This window comes from Glycine max, chromosome 4 (assembly GCF_000004515.6).
Source record: "Glycine max cultivar Williams 82 chromosome 4, Glycine_max_v4.0, whole genome shotgun sequence".
Classification (NCBI taxonomy): domain Eukaryota; kingdom Viridiplantae; phylum Streptophyta; class Magnoliopsida; order Fabales; family Fabaceae; genus Glycine; species Glycine max.
In genome coordinates this window covers 6,708,930-6,728,848 of record NC_016091.4, presented here as the reverse complement: position 1 = coordinate 6,728,848, position 19,919 = coordinate 6,708,930, and the positions used below count along the sequence as shown (strand labels likewise).

Sequence of the window (19,919 nt, the reverse complement as noted above, 5' to 3'; positions counted from 1 at the left end):
AGTAAAAAAATGCGTCTGAGCTAGGCTCCTTCAGGCTTCACGGCTTCAGGAATTGCTTTTTTTTTTTTTAAAGGTGAAATGACTTTATTATATCATATATAATTGGTTAAAGAAGTATAAATCAATTGATTAAATAAGATATATAAGTTATTATAGATATCTTACACTGTTTTTTTATCTCGCAGATAAAAAATAACATACACAATCCTATCCTATTTCAATTAATTATGTTCACAAACTAATTTTTTCTGGTACATTGCAAACTAACATATCAATAACATTTTTTTGTCTTTAAAAAAATGGAAATTGAATTTAAATCTTTGTCCACCTATTTCAATCTCCCACCACTTGGTCAAGTGGTACATCATCATATTTAGATATTAAAAAAAGTGTTTATACCCCAAAAAAAGAAAAAGAAAAATATACATAAAGATTCACTGATAGACTAATTAAATTCATTAAACCTATCAATCAATCTAACTTAATTAGTTAATTATAATATATATTGTTATAAAATTCTTAATACTTTATTTTAATTCCTATGAATAAAAAAAAATCACTAAACCTGAAAGATGCTGAAATTTACTAAAACCATAATCAGGACCACGCAAACGTATTAATAGGGGATTAAACATTAGGTTTTCCATTTTCGGTGCCCTACGACACTGACGTGGCAAAAATTCAAACGCCTTGTGCAATATTCTCTCGTCTTGTTGTCCCTTGCATGAAGATGATATGATAATCATTGTTACTTTATTAGTCAAAAACAAGATTGGATCTGTTTTTTAAAAGGTACTTTTTACTAAACTTTTTAGATAAAATAGTTTTTAAGTAAATTAAAATTAAGTATTTTTTTCACAAGATAACAAGTATATTTTATTAAAAATAAAAATGTTTTCATTTTTTATGAAGAGTAATAAAAATGTTGCCGTAAAATTAAAATTTAAAAACTAGATGAATGCTATTAAAATAATAATGAATATAAAAGTTTTTCATATCATTTAAATATTGAGTATAGCAAAACTGTAAATTTAAACATCGTAAATAATATAGATTTTTAAATGACTTTCCTTTTAGCTAGTATGAGATGTTTAAATGATTAAATATACTATTAAATTTGACACTACACAAATTAAAATGTTATTGTATTTTAAAATACGAATTGATAAAATGATTTTTTATTTAATAATGATATTTCAAACAAAAATAATTTGTCATTTTCATAATATTTTCAGTTTATAAAAATAATTTAAGTATAAAAATAAATAAATATTAAATTCAACTATTAGCTAAAAGTATTGTTTAAAATATATATTTTTCTACGCTGAATTCAATAGATTTCAACATATTTAATATTGAAAATAAAAAAAATATTATTTTAATTTATTTAAATGCGAACTTAAAATGTTTTTTGAATGCCTTAAAATCTGAACTTTTATAGGTTAAATTATACGCCCTTGTAAAACATACTACTATAAACTATTTCCAATTTTCCACGCCTAATCCTCGTCATCGCAAATCAATTATCATCGATAAGTCCATATCCATACACGTTTATACATAAAAAAAAACCCAGAAAGCATAGATAAAATCCACATCCGAACACGTTTATTCGATTAAGAAAACATTATTTATTTGGCAGATTTAATGTATTTTGGATTTAAGAAAGAAAAAAGAAACTTTAAGATATAATGTTTTAATTTTATTTCTTCGTTCAAACAAAGGGAAAGCAAAGATTCCTCCTCCGGTAGTTAGAATGTGAGGAATATTCTGTTATATTCACTCCAATAAGAATTTCCGACGTTAGTTGCTTGGTGGAGAATTACAAAAATATCTATTTTTTAATTTCCATCGTCGGCACATAAAGAAATAAAAAAATTAGGGAGGTTGGTCCACCCATGACATATCCCACCCAACTATATTGATTTGATTTTATAAGCATTTGTGGGTCAAATTTAATCTGACACGATTAAAACCTAATCATAAAGGAATTGAATAACGAATTTTATTTTTTTAATCCGATTCAACTTATATTGTAAAATTAAATTTATTATTATATATAAATTAATTATTAAATACAAAACATATTAATTTTTAACTCACATAACTTATTAAATTATTAAATTAAATTACTTATGTTTTTATTTTCTTTTTTAAATTGTTATTTTTTATCTTTATTTTTATTTTAATTATGTTTTCTCTTACTAATACAATGTTTATTTCTATCTAAAATTAAAATATCACATTGACATTAAAATTATTAATTTTATTAGTGAAATATTGTCATAATTTGATCTCTTTAATTACATTTAGGCATTATATATTTACAAAACTTAAAAAAAACTAATTTTTTTTTACAAAATAAAAAATATTTATTTAAATTTCTAGACTCGATTAACCTAACTTAATCTAATTCGTTTATAATTAGATTAATTTGGGTCGGGTCTATAATTTTTTTTTTATAAACTGCTGTAAAACTTAAATCGAGTTTAGTCAAATTCAATTTTACCTGACCTGTGAACAACTTTAATAAAAATATTTGTCGTGTTTTTAGATTATATATATAGAGAGATGGATGGGTATCATGTAGGAGTATATTTGAATGAAAGTTGATAAAATTGATTTTAAATTAAATTAATTTTATAAAATTAATGTTGGTTAAAAATAATTTTAAAGTGATATAATTTATATTTAAATATTTTTATTATAAAATAAATTAATATTAAGATATAGTATAATTTTTTTGATCCAACGCAAAAATTATTTAATTAAATTTAGAATCAATTATGGATCTAAAATTAATTTTTCAACATAGAATTAAGATATACAAATAAATGATAATGAGAAGATAATCAATCAATGGTTTAATATTTTCAAAATATGTACTACATATGCTACACCCATTAACTTTTCTTTTCAGCATTTTTTGAAATTTATATAGCACATCTAAATATTATGTTAGTCTAGATTCAAATTTTTAAAAATTCCGAATTCAAATTCTTTAAATGAAGAAAAAAAAGTGAAAAAAATCTCACTGAAAAAATCCAATCAATTTCTGTAAAAAAATCTAATCATTAACAAAACCTGCACTGAAGAAAACCATAACCTATCAAAATTAATTCGACGTAGGACCTGTACGATCAATGATAATCGCAGTTTCATATCATTTAATGTGACGCGTGATAGGGAAGAACAGCGCAGCATAGCGTTTTCATTCTATTTTGTAACAATTATTTCTATTTTCTCCAACACCCAAAAATCAATACAATCATGATGTTCTCTAAATAATAAATTATATATTTCTGTATTATTCCGTTTAATTATGTTATATCCATGTATTATTGTTTACTCCCTTGCTCCCAAAATAAACATTTCTGCTGTCTCGATTATAAGAAAAAATATATTTTATATTTATAAAATTAATTAATTTTATTAAATTGTATTATTAAAAATTAAAAATAAAATATTTTTTAAATTATTATTTATTGAAATTTGATATATATAATTTTTTTGCCTTACTAAATGAAAAATATTTTTAAAAAAAATTATTAAATAAAACATAAGTAATCGAGATTTATTTATATTTAAGATAAAAATAAAATAAGACTTTTGTTGTACTAAAATAAGGATGAGACTTTCTAATACAGAAGAACATAAATTGTTTATAAATTGAGAGTAATGTCATATTGTCAGAAACTCTTACAAATAATTTAACTAAATTTTGTCAGAAACGATGGCTCCTTGATAAATTTAAGTGGTTAAAAATGAAAACCAATCATTTTTTAAATAGCAAGCAGTAACTACGTACAAAGATATGTAGTAAGTACCTTTGTTGCGTCCTCAAGATTCACATTATTATAATCTGCTGACGCATATACTAAATTATTGAGTTGCAACTTGCAACTGATTGAAAGATGAAAAGAAAAAAAAAATGTAACTTTAACATGTGCTACTAATTGCTTAAAAAAAAAACTAGTGCTACTAATTCCACAGATATTTATAGTTAGGATGCTGTTAAACAATGTGTGAGATATTTATTAAGAATATGATAAAAAATATTAAAAATTATGACAAAGGCACATTAGCAGCAGCACATAATATATTTTTTTTCTAATAGTTAATATTTGTCTTATACTTACAATCTTCCATTTTAAATACTTTGTGTCTAACCATTCACAACGCGATTGATTTAGTTAAATGACATATTTTAATAATAACGCGCGCGCATATATATATATATATATATATATATATATATATATATATATATATATATATATATATATATATATATATATATATATATATATATATATATATATATATATGAATAAGGAGAGATCAAATTATTCTAACATTTTTATTATTTATCTTTTAAAAATCTAAAGGTTAAAATTGACTACCCATTATAATAATTAAATTTTTAAAAAATAAACGATGAGAATCAGAAATAATTCTTTTATGTATGAGATTTTTGATAACATACATTTTGTGTTTGTGATTTTGTAAGTCACTTTTGAGTTTAAAGTTTAGATACTTTTCTTATCTTAACAGGGACATCTTCCCTTAAAAAAATTTGTAACAAAGAAATTACTTTTTAAAAAAATGTTAACAATACAATTTTTTTAACACACGAACTCTTATTTGTCTCATTGAGATGAGAATTCTGTAAATAGTTTTTTAGTTTAAAGACTTTTCTTATTTTAATCGAGACACATTTAAAACTTTTGTAACAAAATAACATATTTTAAAACATGTTAACAATACAATTTTTTAATGTACTCTTTTATTTCCTTTCTTCTAACTTGGAGGGAAAATAAAAATAATAATGAAAGAATTTCAATTTCTCTAAATGCTTTCGTCCCTTTTCTTTAAATTTTTAAATCCAATGATATAAAATAAAATAAAAAATATATTTCCCGTTCACTTCATTCTCTCATTCTCCTCCAATCGAAATTACTAATAATCTGGTTTGTTTTCCTTTCTCTTATCTGTCATGTTTCAAAGTGAGTTTTGACTTGAAAAAAAAAAACTTAAGTCTAAATGACAAGAGTCAGAAAATATTAATCAATGAGTATTTGATATATTTATTAATTATTTTTTTATAATAATCGCAACAGAATTTTGTAAAATTACCTTAACCCTTGTCGTTAAATTGATCCTAGTGGGTATATCTATTAGTTATTTTAATCATCTTTTAAACTATAAATAATTTTTACTTTTTATATAATTTTGTTTTATTTTTCTCCATGTATTAAGAACATTGTTAATATGTTTTTAAAAGCCAACCAACAAGTGATTACTAATAGTGACATTAGGCTCAGGTCTCGTAAATATATGTTAAGGGTTTAAGTCCTGACTAATGAGTAGAAAAACATTGGTTGGAAAGAGTATGTAAAAATGAGAAAACGACGTATTTACTTGTAAGATTTTCAGGGATAAGCTACGTACAATCAATTAAACATAGAGCATGCACTATACAAGATTGTATAGAAATGATTGGATTGGAAGCAAACTAACGTCAAATAAAACAATTGCAGATGCTACAGAATATTAACTAGCGACTAGATTTCAGAATTATTCAGAACACCGCTGAAAAAGTGTCATGTTCATTCTCTAAGGCTGATTATTATTGTATTTGATGCAATTTCAACATAGATATACATTAGTTTTTGTCTTTTCCAAAGAGTATTACACTCACTCAGGCAGAGCATAAGTCTTCCAGAAGAAGCATCATAGGCATAACTAGTAATACTAGCACAAAAAAATTGCATGTGTGTGCATCTGCGAGTGCTGGCAAGAGAGAAGAAAATTCTTAGAAAGTTTGCTATGGAAACCCAGACTGGGGCAGTCAGCCAGTAAAAGCAAAACGCCAATTTGAAAAATAAGTAATACATTTTTTTTTAATCACAATCAGTTACAGAGGTGTGCTGCTGAAATAAGTTAGCTTTAAAAGAAACGGTTTTCTCAGAAAAAAGCAGTATTTGTTCTGTGACTCGGAAGTATTGGTATTGGGCATGCTTCAACTTATTCAACCTTTTTGCTAGACTTGTCGTCAGCACTCTCTTGAGGTGAATTGGCAGTCTTTGACTCATCGAACTCCAACAACTGCGTTGATAGCAAGTAAGAAAAGATGTCAGAACTAGCTAAACCACATTTTGGAAGCATGCATGGTAGTCATAAATCCTAACCATCTTCAAATCTTAACAAGTAATTGTTTTCCATTCCAACAAAAGACATTGCATGGAACCTTTTAAAACTGTGTATAACAAGCAAAGTTTCCTTTAGAAGGTAGTAAACAGAAGTCCATCTTCTACATGTTTGCTTAAGTTGCTGGCAATGGTATCCTTCATAACTAATTTGAAAACATGGATACATATAACTTGGTGCACCTTTAAATGTAAAAAGGTTGTTCAGCAATCTACTTGAAGGAAAATTTAGTACATATTGTTAATGGTACACTGGTGCTAAGGATCATGTCAAATAAGGGGGCGCTTGTTACACAGACTAAATTATACCCTGGGAATGATATTCTTAGAAATATTATTCCCATCAACATGTTTGGTAACTACTTCACATTTCTTGGAATATTTTAAAATTTATTTCAAATTTTCAATTAAAAAAATAGAATAAAGTGAAAGTGGGAAGTTATTTTAGAAAATAACTTCCATTCTCATAGGAATTTAAGTTTCCCACCCTTTTACATGGGAATAGAAAGAAGAGAAATCATGTGTAGTATATATTCCTGGGAATATATCATGCCCGAGAATAATTTTTTATAAGTTGTACCAAACATGGTAATGATCCATTCCTAACTCACATTCCCGGGAATAAATTTGTATGACTTGAAATAAACAAACTCTAATATTCTATAGAATTTAACTTCGGTCTGTTGTCAATGACTGAGGGCGAGCCCTGGTGCAGCGGTAAAGTTGTGCCTTGGTAACTTGTTGGTCATGGGTTCGAATCCGGAAACAGCCTCTTTGCATATGCAAGGGTAAGGCTGCGTACAATATTCCCTCCCCCATACCTTCGCATAGCGAAGAGCCTCTGGGCAATGGGGTACGAAGTTTTTTTTTGTTGTCAATGACTCAACTTCCAATATTAGTGACTATGTCATGCCTCCTAAAAATTATCAAAAGGTCTACAGCAATATTATAATGATGTGGCACCTTATTGTTTATTGATGGCGTAAATAGTTTAACATGTGATAAATCAAATTTACACACTTCACTATACATATTATATGATACAAAACATGAAGCATTATACTCAAGTAAAACTAATGATTGAAAGCAAACTAGATGCATAAAAAGGATGATTAACATTGATATGAGAACAAAGAAATCAGAAAACTAAGCAATGAAAACAAACCTGTTTGACATCACCATTCCATAAGCAATGAGCAGCCAAAAATCCAATTACAGAAGGTACAATATACAAAAGAGCAGGCTGGCAAAAGAAATACAATTAGAAGTGTGAAAAATAATAGAGTAGATTGATCACCAAAAATCAATGATAGTTCCACAACCCCACACCATCCCTAACAAGAAAAAAAAAAGATGAAACAGATCAGTTACCTGTGCAGCCTGAAACCAGTTCATCACAACAATTGTAAGGACCAAGCCAACAGTGTATCCTACAAATGCACTCTTGAAATACTGGGGCTGTTTTCCTCTAGATACATCAAATCGCAAAGCCAATGCTACAAAAATACCTGGAGGAAAAAAAATATGTAGTCAAAATAAATAGAGGTAACAACCAAATGATTATAATGAAACTTTTTCTTCCACATGCATGCATGGGTCTTATACATCAATTGGCTGCAGCATAAACATTTCAAATGTGGAAGTAAAAACACATCAAAATTGTCAAAGATCCTCATAAAGCTAAGGACAAATAGTTATTTATAAATCTAATTCAACGTTGTAATTGTAAACTAAACCAGCAAAAGCAAGAAGTTGCATCTGCTATACCTGATTGGATTTATAAATGCAAAATATATTTATAAAACCCACTTTAAAATACAGTCACCACTGCCATATGTTACAGTTAGATCAGTTAGGCAAACTCAACAAATTTAACAGTTTAACTCAACAAAGCAGTTATGCACAATGAGAAAAATAAGGGTCAGAACAATGTCTCTTACGAAGGAGTTTTTAATTGGGGAGTGGGATAGTATCACCACAAGAGTTTTTAATTTTGAAATTTAGCTTTAGGAGTCTGTTATTATTTGGATAAGGAGTTATTCATGCATTGAAGTAAGAAGGTAGAAAAAGGAATAAGTCTCCTTAAATGGGAGTTCAAAAACTTGTGAAGGGGAATAGAGTTTGAGGGTCATCCTACCAGGGATAACAATATCACCAAGGCCAAGCATTGAAAATGGCCTTGCTGAATCTGCTGTGGGGAACAAAAGCTGCAAAATAATTTGAATGACAATATTAGGAATAGATTTATTACATTTTTTTATCTGATATCATAGTAAGTACACAATTAAAATTCACACAAAGACAAACAGAAATCTCCATTTCATTAGCAAAAAAACTAACCTTTATTGGAGCATCAAATGATTTTGCAACGCTGACCATCACTGGGGTGAAGAAAACCCAGAAAATGTCATACACAAATAGACCAGCCTGTAAAATACATGAATGTAAGAGAGTCAAAGATCATATTGAAAAAAAAAAGGAGTTATACAATGAAAAGCATATGCTTAATCTTTTAATAACTGACTAATTCTATTATATCTACAGGGAATAAAATAAAATTTGCAATCAGTGACATTTTATGAGCTCGCATTTGATTGAAAAGGTCAAAGAAACTTAAGATATCAGATGAGAGAGCAAGTTGAGATGAAGGCCCTTTAAATGTATTCTATTATGAACAAAATGTTTGTCTTGATGAACGAGACAAAGACAATTAGTCTGGTTAATCTTCAGCCAAAGGATTATTGGTATACATGTTTTCTTAAAACGAAGCTTTGAGCACCATTAATTACTAAAAAAAGAAAGAAAAACACCTACCAAGAGAATAGCACCAGTCTTGAAAGACCCAAGAGAAAGCATTTCAATTCCCTGTAAGTGATAAATATGTAGCCATCGGTGTCAAATACTGTTTAGTAATCAAAACTGATTCACAGTATTGCACAAACATTCACAGCAGAAACGATAGAATGGTTTAATTTATTTTTAAAATTCATTTTCTTAGCAATAAGCTTAATTCTAAAATGGTATTGCTTCAAACCATGGAAATGGATACCAAAAATTTAGTATAAAAAACATAATCAATTGATTGGCTCAATTGACAAAAAAAAATAACATTTATATATAGGAAAAGCAACAAACCTGAATACAGAAAGCAAGACCCAATATATTATTTGCTAGCCAATGCTTCTGCAAAGCATACCAGGCACAAAAAAATGTCCCAGGGATTCCAGCAACGACCTGTGACTTTGTAAACTCAATCTCCAATGCTGTGTAAGAAAATTGTAAGCAAAAGTATATCATTCTGCATGATACAAGCAAGTTAATGTCAACTAGATCAAGTGCAAACAGCTAAAAGTAACAGAACAATACAAACAATTCAACACAAGAGGATAATCATATCATGGTAGTAAATAAGGTATTATAAAACCAACAGCATAGATAGTTAAGCATAATAATTAGCCAAAGAAATTACTGGTCACACTTGACCAACAGAACTTAAAAATAAAAAAATCATGCAATTAGTGGGTGTCACTACAACCACCAACTAGTCAACCATTTTTACAATGACAAATTTGCAATAATCCATGTGGGATCCGTGAGGTATGAGTTATTTATCATTATTTTGTGTTATACTGGGTTAATTTCTAACCCCTTCTCTAGAAAATAGTTCAAATTTCAAAATTCATTCAATAATGCAAGCAGAAACTACAAGATGTGAATGTTGTGCAAGTAACATTATAAGTACATGCAAATACACCATAACCCACTCTTCGATATTAATATCACTAAATGGAGGGTTAAAACTTACATATAGTTAAAAGAGGAAAATATATTCATTGTCAATTTGACATTAAATAAATAACCCAAACATTTTGATATTTCATCAAGAACATCACAAAACTAGTAGCAGTCAGTGTCATCAGTGGTAACTGGTAATAATAGCCAAAGGCTAGCTAGATACACCACAAGTTCAGAGCAAGAATATTAACATTAAGAAAAGAAAAAAAAGGAGCCAGGGTGTCACATACAACGGAAATATGGAAAACGCCAGACTATGAGGTCCTCATTCCAATGCTTTGGCAGAAAACGTTTAATAAATGGTAATAATGTTGCCCTGTAGACATAAAATAGCAAATATGTTGAAAAAGATTCTATTGACTCGAAATGATAAGCACATTGGACGTGAGAAAAAGAACATACGAAAGGGCAACAATCCCAAGTACAAAGAAGTAGCCTGTCAATACAGTGTTCACCAAGTCCTTGGATAGAAACTTGAAGAGTAAGAAGAGTGACAATAACATTGCACTCCCAACAAAGGGAAAACGCATGGCATGTTCATTGGACATTGTCTCCTGCAAAATCGTTAGCAACATATCAACAATACGATTCACAGAAATCATATCTTGAACCATGAAAAACACAGCGCAAAGAATAGGATAAGCAGGATCACTACTTACAGTTGGTGGGGTTGGTTTAACGGAGCGGTAACAGCCCACAAACACAGTGAGGGAAGCAGTCAAAATAACATTTAAATTCGGATCTACTTTCACAACAAGAGGCGCTAAGGTTAAACCTGTGATTACAAATAAAATGCCATCAACATTGAGAAACAAAAACCCCCCCTCTCACTCATACACTGACATTATTAAACAATGCATAACCACCAAAATCCGATACACCTTAGTATTTCAGAATCAAATTTCAAAAAACATTTAATCCATCAGAAAATGGATGATATAGCATAGCAGCTACATTGCACTAGAATGCCGAAAAGGCTAGTTACGAATCCCGCATAGGTTTGAAGGTTTTACTTATAATCAAATTTGAGTATCAACTGAAGCATGGAACACGAGAAGCAAACCTGCTAAAGCCAAATTGGCAATTCGTTCCGTATTCTTCATTCTCCTAAACCTGTTTTCTGAAAAATTCTGGATCTGCTGAACTCAAACGTTGCGAGAATGGCCTTCCACTGCGATCAAGAAACAGCAAAAAATAAAAAAATATTCGTCGATCAATTTCGTGAAAGAGAGATAAAACGTTGATATTGTTGGTGAATGAAAGAAAGTAAGGAACCTCCAACCGCAAAAGAAAACTGCAGGAGCGGGTGGCTCCTGAAACAAAACAGATCAGAGAGCGAGAGAGAGAGAGAGAGAGAAATTGATTTGGGAAAAAGAAAATAAAAAAAAAGAAGAAATTGAAGAGTAGGGTTTTAAGATTTACCTAAAGAGTCAAAGAGAGAGAGAGAGAGAAGGTGTTTGGTTGCGAACGTGGCAAACGGTGAATTGGCAGTGACCGTGATTGTTACTTATGGTGACGATATATCAAACTTCACTGTTCTGCTAATTGCTAAACCGACCCACGTAGTTTGAGCTATCTCAACCAATCAAATTTTCGCAAGCTTCCACGTCAGGTTTCGGAATTTCTGTCTTTGTTAAATCCTAATCACGACGCAGGTTAACAAAAAACAAGGACAAGTGCTAGATATTATTTATTCAATTCAATTTTATAAATATTATATTACATTCATTAAATATCACATTTAATATATTATAAGAAAAATTGACTATGCAATATCATATTTATTAAATATAATATGTAGTCAAACTATTTTTTTTACTCATGTAGTCAAACTATTAAGTAAATAAAAACTAATAAATTAGTGTAGAATTTTTTTTAATATATTAACTCTATATTAAATTTAATATATTATAGGTAATATTTACGGCACAATATCATATTTATTAAATATAATAGATAGTCGAATTAGTAAATGTAATGTATTAAAACGTATTGTTAGTTTAAAAAGAAAAGTATTTATTGTTAGTGTAACATCAATCACATTAACAAGCCTTCCATCCAAGTATAAACAATCAGTTCATGGTAAAGCACTTAATATGTAATTCAATTTTTATGTGTACATAAATAATTTAATTAATAATCAAGTATGTAAATAAATAATTTAATAATATTATATGATTTTTATTGATTCAAGTGACATTAGACTTCTTTTCTTTAAATAAATTTTCATGTTTAAATTTTGTGATGATAAAATATAACTGAAAAATAAAATTTATTAAAAATGATCAATTTCAGATTATTTATCAACAAAATTGATGAATAATAATAATAAAAATTAGGCCTCTCGTAAGTCTTAATATAAAATAATAATGAAGTGAGCCATAGCCAAGCCACGTTTTGTGATATAAACCCAACTAATTAAAACACAGGTATATGGTAATAGGAATAATAAATACAAAGCAGGTTTATATGTAAGAACATATGTGCAGATTTTTATTACCAAAACATAAATAATAATAACTGCAATGAAAAATAATAATAACATTTACAAGAAAAGAAAACGGTCATAATACTAATGACAATGACAAACAGAATATTTGTTTGAAAGGAAAGGAATGCCTTAAAATCTAGATAAAGACCTAAAAGAATATTGGGTGAATAAATTAAATACTAAGCAAAGAATTATTATAATGGACGATAAAGTGATACCTTAGGAGAAAGAAAATTCTTTACTTAAGGAAATTCTTAAAGAATAATAAGAATAATTAGTAAAACATCTTTTTCATTTCTTTATCGGTTTTAAATTCAACATTAATATCACTCGTTTATGAATAATTACATTTAATTACAAGGTGTAAAAAGTGAAAATTTAGTATTGATATCTCCATTCATGAATAATTACAATTAGTTAGAGTTACAAAATTGAAGCATTTTTTTTTTAATGAAGATCATTGGTGGACCTATCTACAATTTAGGGTGTGTAAATGTATGACTTTGATAAAATTACAAATAAATGTCTTGAATTTTGGTATTTTGAGCTCTCTAGTTTATTACATTTGAAACTACTAGTCCCTAATTTTTCACTCCCCTTGATGACAACAATAAGGTTCAAAGATCTTATGCAAATTGACATAAAAAAAGATAAAATTATAATAGTAGAGCAGGTAAGGATGCCACGTAATGGGTAAATTGAAGCATTATAATTAAAGAAACATTAATGTAAATAAGAATTATAATAGCAGGAAAGGACGAATGACATGGTTTCATAATAGAAAATGGTCTTTTTTTTTTTAACAAAGAATGATCACGTTAACATGGTTTGATAATAGTGAGTGTCCATAGATATGCCGACTCCACATCTTGCGCATCATGTTTTATATATGATGATGATGATATATAGATAAATAAATAAATTGATAGATTGATTGAAACAAATAAAAAAGAACCCGCAAGTTTCATAAAATCTATTGGTGTTGCTGTCTTACAGTGTTGAATCAGAAAAAAGAACTTCAAATTTCCTATAAGTGCTTTTGGGTGCCTGCTAGTGTGGTTTTGGACCCACCGTTCAAAGTGTCAATCCACATCATTTTGCCAAAATATCAACTCTAATTAAGTACGCTGAGGAAGCTTTTAATAATTTGTTAAAAAATTGAAATCTGATTAAGAATTTGAACATCTAGTCACTCTAGTCTGGACAGTACGAGCTTTACATCTAGAGCAGAACATAATTACCATAGCTCAGAATGCACAATACATTCACTATCTTTGACCACTTTTATACTATGTCTCGGATAGATTGCTGAGCCTCACTGCTTGAGCCTTATGAGTGAAGACCATAAGCACTAGTGGTTTCACTATACCAGTTGGAGCTGTATTTATGACATGACAATGCCTAATTGAAATTTCTCATGTTCTGCTGGTAATGGCTGGCATCATAATCTAAAATATTTCACTATACTGTGTCTGTGGTAAGCCCCGTTGTAACATCTCCAACAAGATCGGTTAGAGAAACCACTCCTTCTAAGGCTCCAACTATCTGTTACAGATTGTGAACTTTGTGTTCAGAGACTCATGTATTTATATTTCTTCCAAACATACACTATGTTATGGGATTTTAACAAAGGAAATCTAGCTATTAAGAATTAATTGTCTACTTGTAAGTCCGAATAGAAGCAAATATTTTACACTCATAATTTTTTAAGAGGATTGGTTAGGGATATATTTTATTTAGGGATGTTGAAGCAAATCCATCAAAAAAGTAGTTCCAAAGAATTTCGCCAAGATATATTAATTTATGGACAGAACTTAGATACAGTTGCACAAGTGTTTTTGGTATAATTAGAGTTTTACTTTGGTAATCTATGTTGACCTTTAATACAAATTTTTGTGACACAAAATATTGAAGTGAAACTTAATTTTGATAGAAGAACAATATAAAAAAACACTTAACGAACTGCATCTAAGATTCTAAGTGTTGTCCTTAATTGATTTCTATGAAGAATTTTGCCTTAACTTCCATATCTTTTTTCTATAACGATCATTCCGTCAGAATTACTCTCGTGATCTAGCAACGAATTTAGAGAAGAAGTTAAATTAGCTTCATTCGTTCATCTTTCTCCCTTTATGAATTACTGATGTAAATGAAAGACAACGAACAGATTATTACTTGGCTCATACGAGGTCGAAGCCTGGCTGAATGGCGCACACAGGCAGCTGCACAGGTAATCATTCTTTCCATCTCATCAGCTTCGTAACTTTTCCACAACCTTGGATCAACAAGATTGTCAAAGTCACCATCTTGTAGTGCTTGAGCAAGCAATGGCCTAGCCTGTTGTGCCAATACACAAACATATTGAAAGGTCATTTTAATACTATGAGGGTCAGCAGCAAAAGAGACCTTGTGAGCAACAAAAAAAAATTGTCCCTCAAATTCACTAATCACTATTGCTTTGAGTTGTTAAAAAATCTATTATCATCCTAATGATTGTCCACAGTTCACACACATGAGCATGAAACTGATTGAAAAATAAAATTACATTTTCCAACATGATGACTCTAATATACAAAGAGGTTATTGGAAAGAACTCGGTCAACTCACCCAGTCAATGAGGCTCTCATTCCTTGATCCTGCTGTTGTGATTGGTGGGCGTCCTGTTATGAGTTCTAAAAGCATGATGCCATAGGAATATAGATCTGATTTATCTGTCAGCTTACCACTTGATGCATACTCCGGAGCTAGATACCTGCAACGAAATTCTAAAGTTGGCCAAAGCTGCTCTTGACATAGTAGTACATTAATAGACAACTTTGGCTACACATCATTGATGTATAGGAACATACAAAGTGTGCTTTTTACCCATTTTTATTAACACCTATACTCTGCACACCTGATTTTAAAGTGTGAGGTGCTTATTTACATAAAAACAATTCCATTAAGGAAACGATGAGGACCAATGTCAAGTAGTGCATTTATGACACGTGTAGTGCTGTAAGATGGAAAGTGGCCTTACCCAAAGGTTCCCATCACTCGAGTGGTGAGGTGACTAATGCAACTATCGTTGTTAGGGAAGATTTTTGCCAAGCCAAAGTCAGAAACCTAAACAAACAGAAGCTCATCATCAATATATTTCCACAAGTATTAGAGAAACATACGTCTCAGACCAAAGTATTAACATAGGAACACTTCATCTGCTGTATGATGCACTGGGAAAAATATAGAAGACAAAAGTTCTGTCTAAGAGTAATAAGCAATGTGAATAAGATGCATAGCTGAATATAAAAGGGGGAAATGGGCATTATCCAATTAAGTCAAGCATTCTGATTTCCTGAAGGACTAATTAGGTATTAAATATAATAAAAATGTTACTATTATTTTCTACATTTGCCTTTATCTCTTGCGTTTTATTGGAAAGAGGACACAAAAGATTGTTGTAAAAGGAACGGCATAGAAAACTGTATAAAAATAACATTACCATTATGGGAACAATGTAAGGCTTACCTTGGGTTCAAACTTAAAATCAAGAAGGATATTAGATGCTTTAATATCACGGTGAATAATTGCCGGATTACCTGTGGACATGATGATCATAACTAAAACCAATTGCCATTTCTAATACCCATAACAGAGTGTGTTTATATGAGACATAAGTATGTAAACTTCAAGGGATCCATGTGAGAAATGATTTTTTTTTTCTTTCTGAAATTGTCAATGTAATGAGATATGCAGCAACAAATTTTAGAAGATATAGACTTCAGAAAGATCAAGAAATCATAAGACTAGGGAAGAATTCTCACAATCTTCGTGTAGATATGCCAGCCCTTTTGCAGATCCCTAGGCAATTTTAATCCTCGTTGACCATTCTAAGAAGGTACTCCCCTCCCCTGCAATACATTTTTATGTCATGTTAAGGACCAGGCAACTGTAAAATGGAACAGCAAAAAAACCTGTCCACTCTAGACACAACAAAGCAAGGGTACTTAAAATAACATTATGTCACAAGAAACCACTAGTGCCATTTCCATGCATCATTTATAAGGTTACCTTAAATTAGACTTACCATGTAAGTGGAATTCCAATGTGTTATTTGGAACAAATTCGTAAACAAGCAATCTTTCTGCCCTGGTATCGCTGTATCCAACAAATTCAACAAGATGTTTATGATGCACTCGGTTAATGGTCGCAACCTCTGCTTGAAACTCTCTCTCTCCTTGTTGGCTTCCTGATTTTAGCTGCTTAACTGCAATTTCCTTTCCACATGGGAGAACTCCTTTGTACACATACCCGAACCCACCTTCTCCAAGAAGGTTTGACTCAGAGAAACATTTAGTGGCCAGTAACAATTCATCATACGTGAAAATACCATTCACGGGACCAAAGGCACCTCTTGGAGCATTATTTGGAATTGCTTTCACAGACACCGAATTAAAAGAGCAAGAAGCTCCACCGCCCTCAGTGAGAGGTCGTGGTGGCAGCTTTGGATTTGATGGCACTCGAATAACATGAGACCCTGATGATGAGATAATTAGTGTGCTAGCAGCTCAATAATGATCCAACAAATCTAATGAAACATGAAATGCATTGAACTCTATTAACGCATCACTTTTTTTTTATATATAAATAGAAGGGATCATATAAACTATTAAATTATGCTTTTCAATATAGGGAAAAAAGTTTGATACAACCTTTAAATTCTATTAGTATCATACTATTATTCTCAGAATTGAAGTTTCGTCTTGCTAATCACGCAACAAAGGTTTGCATTAGAGGTTAGCACGAGTTATCCAGATGAAACTCTAACTCTGATTAAAGAATGGATAAAACCTAGATAGAGTTCTAAGTATTTTTTGTAGAGTTTTCTATTAGAATTTGGGGGGTGTTTATAGACGGAAAGTTTTTTCTTTCCCAAAAATCTTAAAGTATGAAATTATGATTCTTGATATGTAATCAATAAAAAAATTATGAAGAAATTATGATTCCCAAAAATCAATTTTAGTTTATTATTTTAAAAAATATTATTAAGAGATGAGGAATCTAACTTTTTCCATAAGTTTTTTCATATCTGGATATCATGATTCTTAAGAATCGACTTTTCCACTTAGAATCATGTTTTTCGGATATAGAAAAAACTTCTCTCCTATCAAACTTACTCTTAAATTTTATCTCAATAATTCATTTAAGAGGATAATCCGCTTAATAAAGATTTACATCAAAAATTAACTTAGATTATCAAAATAAAACTTTTGAATAACATTGCAAAAAGTACTTAGCAAACTGATGTTAAGTTTTCTCCATAAATTAATCACAAATTTAAAAAATTGAAGAAATAAGATTTTCTAACCCTTGGATCCAAGAGAGGGAGATGATTCCTTACAGTGAGGGGTGGATAGATTCTTGTGTTTGTTTTTCTTCCTATTCCATCGTAGCACTGAACCAACAGTAAAAACAAAGACGAAAACGATAGCTCCAATTACAAACCCAACAATGAGACCACTTGACACGTGGAATATTGAAGGCTTCTGAACATTCACAGCCACCGGCAAACTTCCACTTCGTGTTGTTGACGGCAAATTCACTTCCGGCGCCGAGGACTGCAACGCAGGAAACCACGGCGTTACCAGCGTAGGTTCCGTCATGAATGGTGGAGGAACAGTCACCGTCGCCACTGTCGCCGGCGGTCTCGAAGGCATTTCTGGCAATGCAGGTGGAAAAGTGGCGGTTGGAGTTGGAGGTGATAGTGCAACTGCAAACGGCGGAAACGTTGTCGTTGCAGGCGCTGTGGCAAATGGTAATGGTGGTGGCTGAGATGCGGCGGTCGGAGTTGAAGGAGATAGTGGAAATGGCGGTGGCAGAGATACCGGCGACGGAGACGGCAACAACGGCTCCGTCAGAGGAAGTGGCGTGACTGCAGATGGTGGCGGGGTGACTGGGGGTGCTGGAGGAGTCGGATACATTGAAGGTGACGGCGGAGGAGTGATGTCAAACGGCGGCAGTGGTGGCGAGGCCGCCGGGGAATAATATGCAACTGCAAACATGAAATTTGTTTTCCTTTTCTTTGTATAATAAAACAGTGGTTATGGCTTGCTGGATGGCGAAGAAGAAATTCATGCACATGAAGCAGCGCAGCAATATGTGACTATAATAGTGGCCATTTTGCAATTTTTAGAGAAAAGTGAAAATTAATTAATGAAGAGCTACGAACGCTACGGTGCCAGCCCCACTGGTTCACTAATAGTTAGTGCAATCCAACTCTAGTTAGTAGTTAGTCACCCACATGTATTAGCTGGAAGGAAGGCAATCCCTACTTGGGTGGGATAAGTTTATACAACAAAATTCTATCTTATGAATATTTAATATAATTGTATAAACTTTAATAATAATAATAATTTCTTTTTTAAAGTTCAATGATTATATATATCGATGATTTTAGACTGTCATTCGTTTGTATTATTTTGACTTAGTTATAATAAGAATAAAGAAATGTATTATGTAAGAGTGACCAGACTTGCTACACATTTTTTCTTTTCTTATCATCTTATGTATAAACTTAGTACATAAAGAATAAGAACGAATACAGTTATTGAAAGAAAAGAAAATTACTTTATAACCAACTATTAGGATAAATTCATAAACATTTCAAATTTTATTTGGTATCATAGTAGAGACAGACTGACCTGCATGTGGTGGTTGACCTTTACGAAAAATATAATAGTATTGGTCCCCGTAGATCGAGTGACCTTTTTCAGAATCAACTAAGATAGAAGAGTAGTTGAGATTGAAAAAAATAAATGAAGGAATGCACGAGAGCAATAGTGATGGAAAAAAGATGTGTGGCAGACTGGCAATGAGGCACCCTCATCTTCAATGCTCACGCACAAGTCTAGTATTTACCAAATAAAACTGAATAAAGCTGTATTGCATTTGGATTAGAACAGACAAAACAAAATATAGAACAAAGATGGAGACACTTAAATTAACAATAGTAACATCTCATCATCCCAGGTGAATATTTCCTTAATATTTCCAGTATCCCAAGATGTCACATGTACCTCGGAACAGCCGCTCAAAATAAAAATTATGATTAAATAAATGAAGGGGAAATGTTTCGAGCCACTAGCCGGATTAACCGTTTCTCGTTACCCTGGGTTTAACATGTTAGTTCAACTTTCTGGCTTAAATTTACCCAAAATTAAAGCAAATTTCTTCATACACATGAGCAAAGACACATTCTTACCTTTACAGTTCTGTTTAAAGCATGCAACATATCCGTGCAAAGTTTCACCGGAAGAATAACTTACAGAGATGTGTTTCAGGTTGGTTTAATTGAACTGGCATCATGTACTATTCTTTTAAACAGAAACATGTTTATAAAAAAAATAAAAAATGATCATGGTCACGATCACTTGAAACAAAAATTA

General features: G+C 30.7%; 1 protein-coding gene and 1 pseudogene across 2 annotated transcripts; both read right to left on the bottom strand.

Moving 5' to 3' along the window:
- Positions 1 to 5,876: 5,876 nt before the first annotated feature.
- Positions 5,877 to 11,572, bottom strand: LOC100801697 (signal peptide peptidase). 2 transcript variants are annotated; one of them, XM_014774537.3, is made up of 12 exons: positions 11,427 to 11,572; positions 11,068 to 11,175; positions 10,664 to 10,779; positions 10,407 to 10,558; positions 10,235 to 10,320; positions 9,345 to 9,472; positions 9,024 to 9,074; positions 8,550 to 8,636; positions 8,347 to 8,416; positions 7,581 to 7,717; positions 7,375 to 7,452; positions 5,877 to 6,108 (listed from the first exon to the last, which is right to left on the bottom strand). In XM_014774537.3, exons 2-12 carry the CDS (start codon positions 11,105 to 11,107, stop codon positions 6,028 to 6,030), a joined length of 1,026 nt encoding a protein of 341 aa, XP_014630023.1. In that variant the 5' UTR covers positions 11,108 to 11,175; positions 11,427 to 11,572; the 3' UTR covers positions 5,877 to 6,027. The 2 variants fall into 2 exon arrangements, with proteins under 2 accessions (XP_014630023.1, XP_003522689.1); XM_003522641.5 differs by having other exon boundaries at positions 11,280 to 11,427.
- Positions 11,573 to 12,386: 814 nt separating this feature from the next.
- Positions 12,387 to 19,889, bottom strand: LOC100808772 (proline-rich receptor-like protein kinase PERK1; annotated as a pseudogene).
- Positions 19,890 to 19,919: the final 30 nt, after the last annotated feature.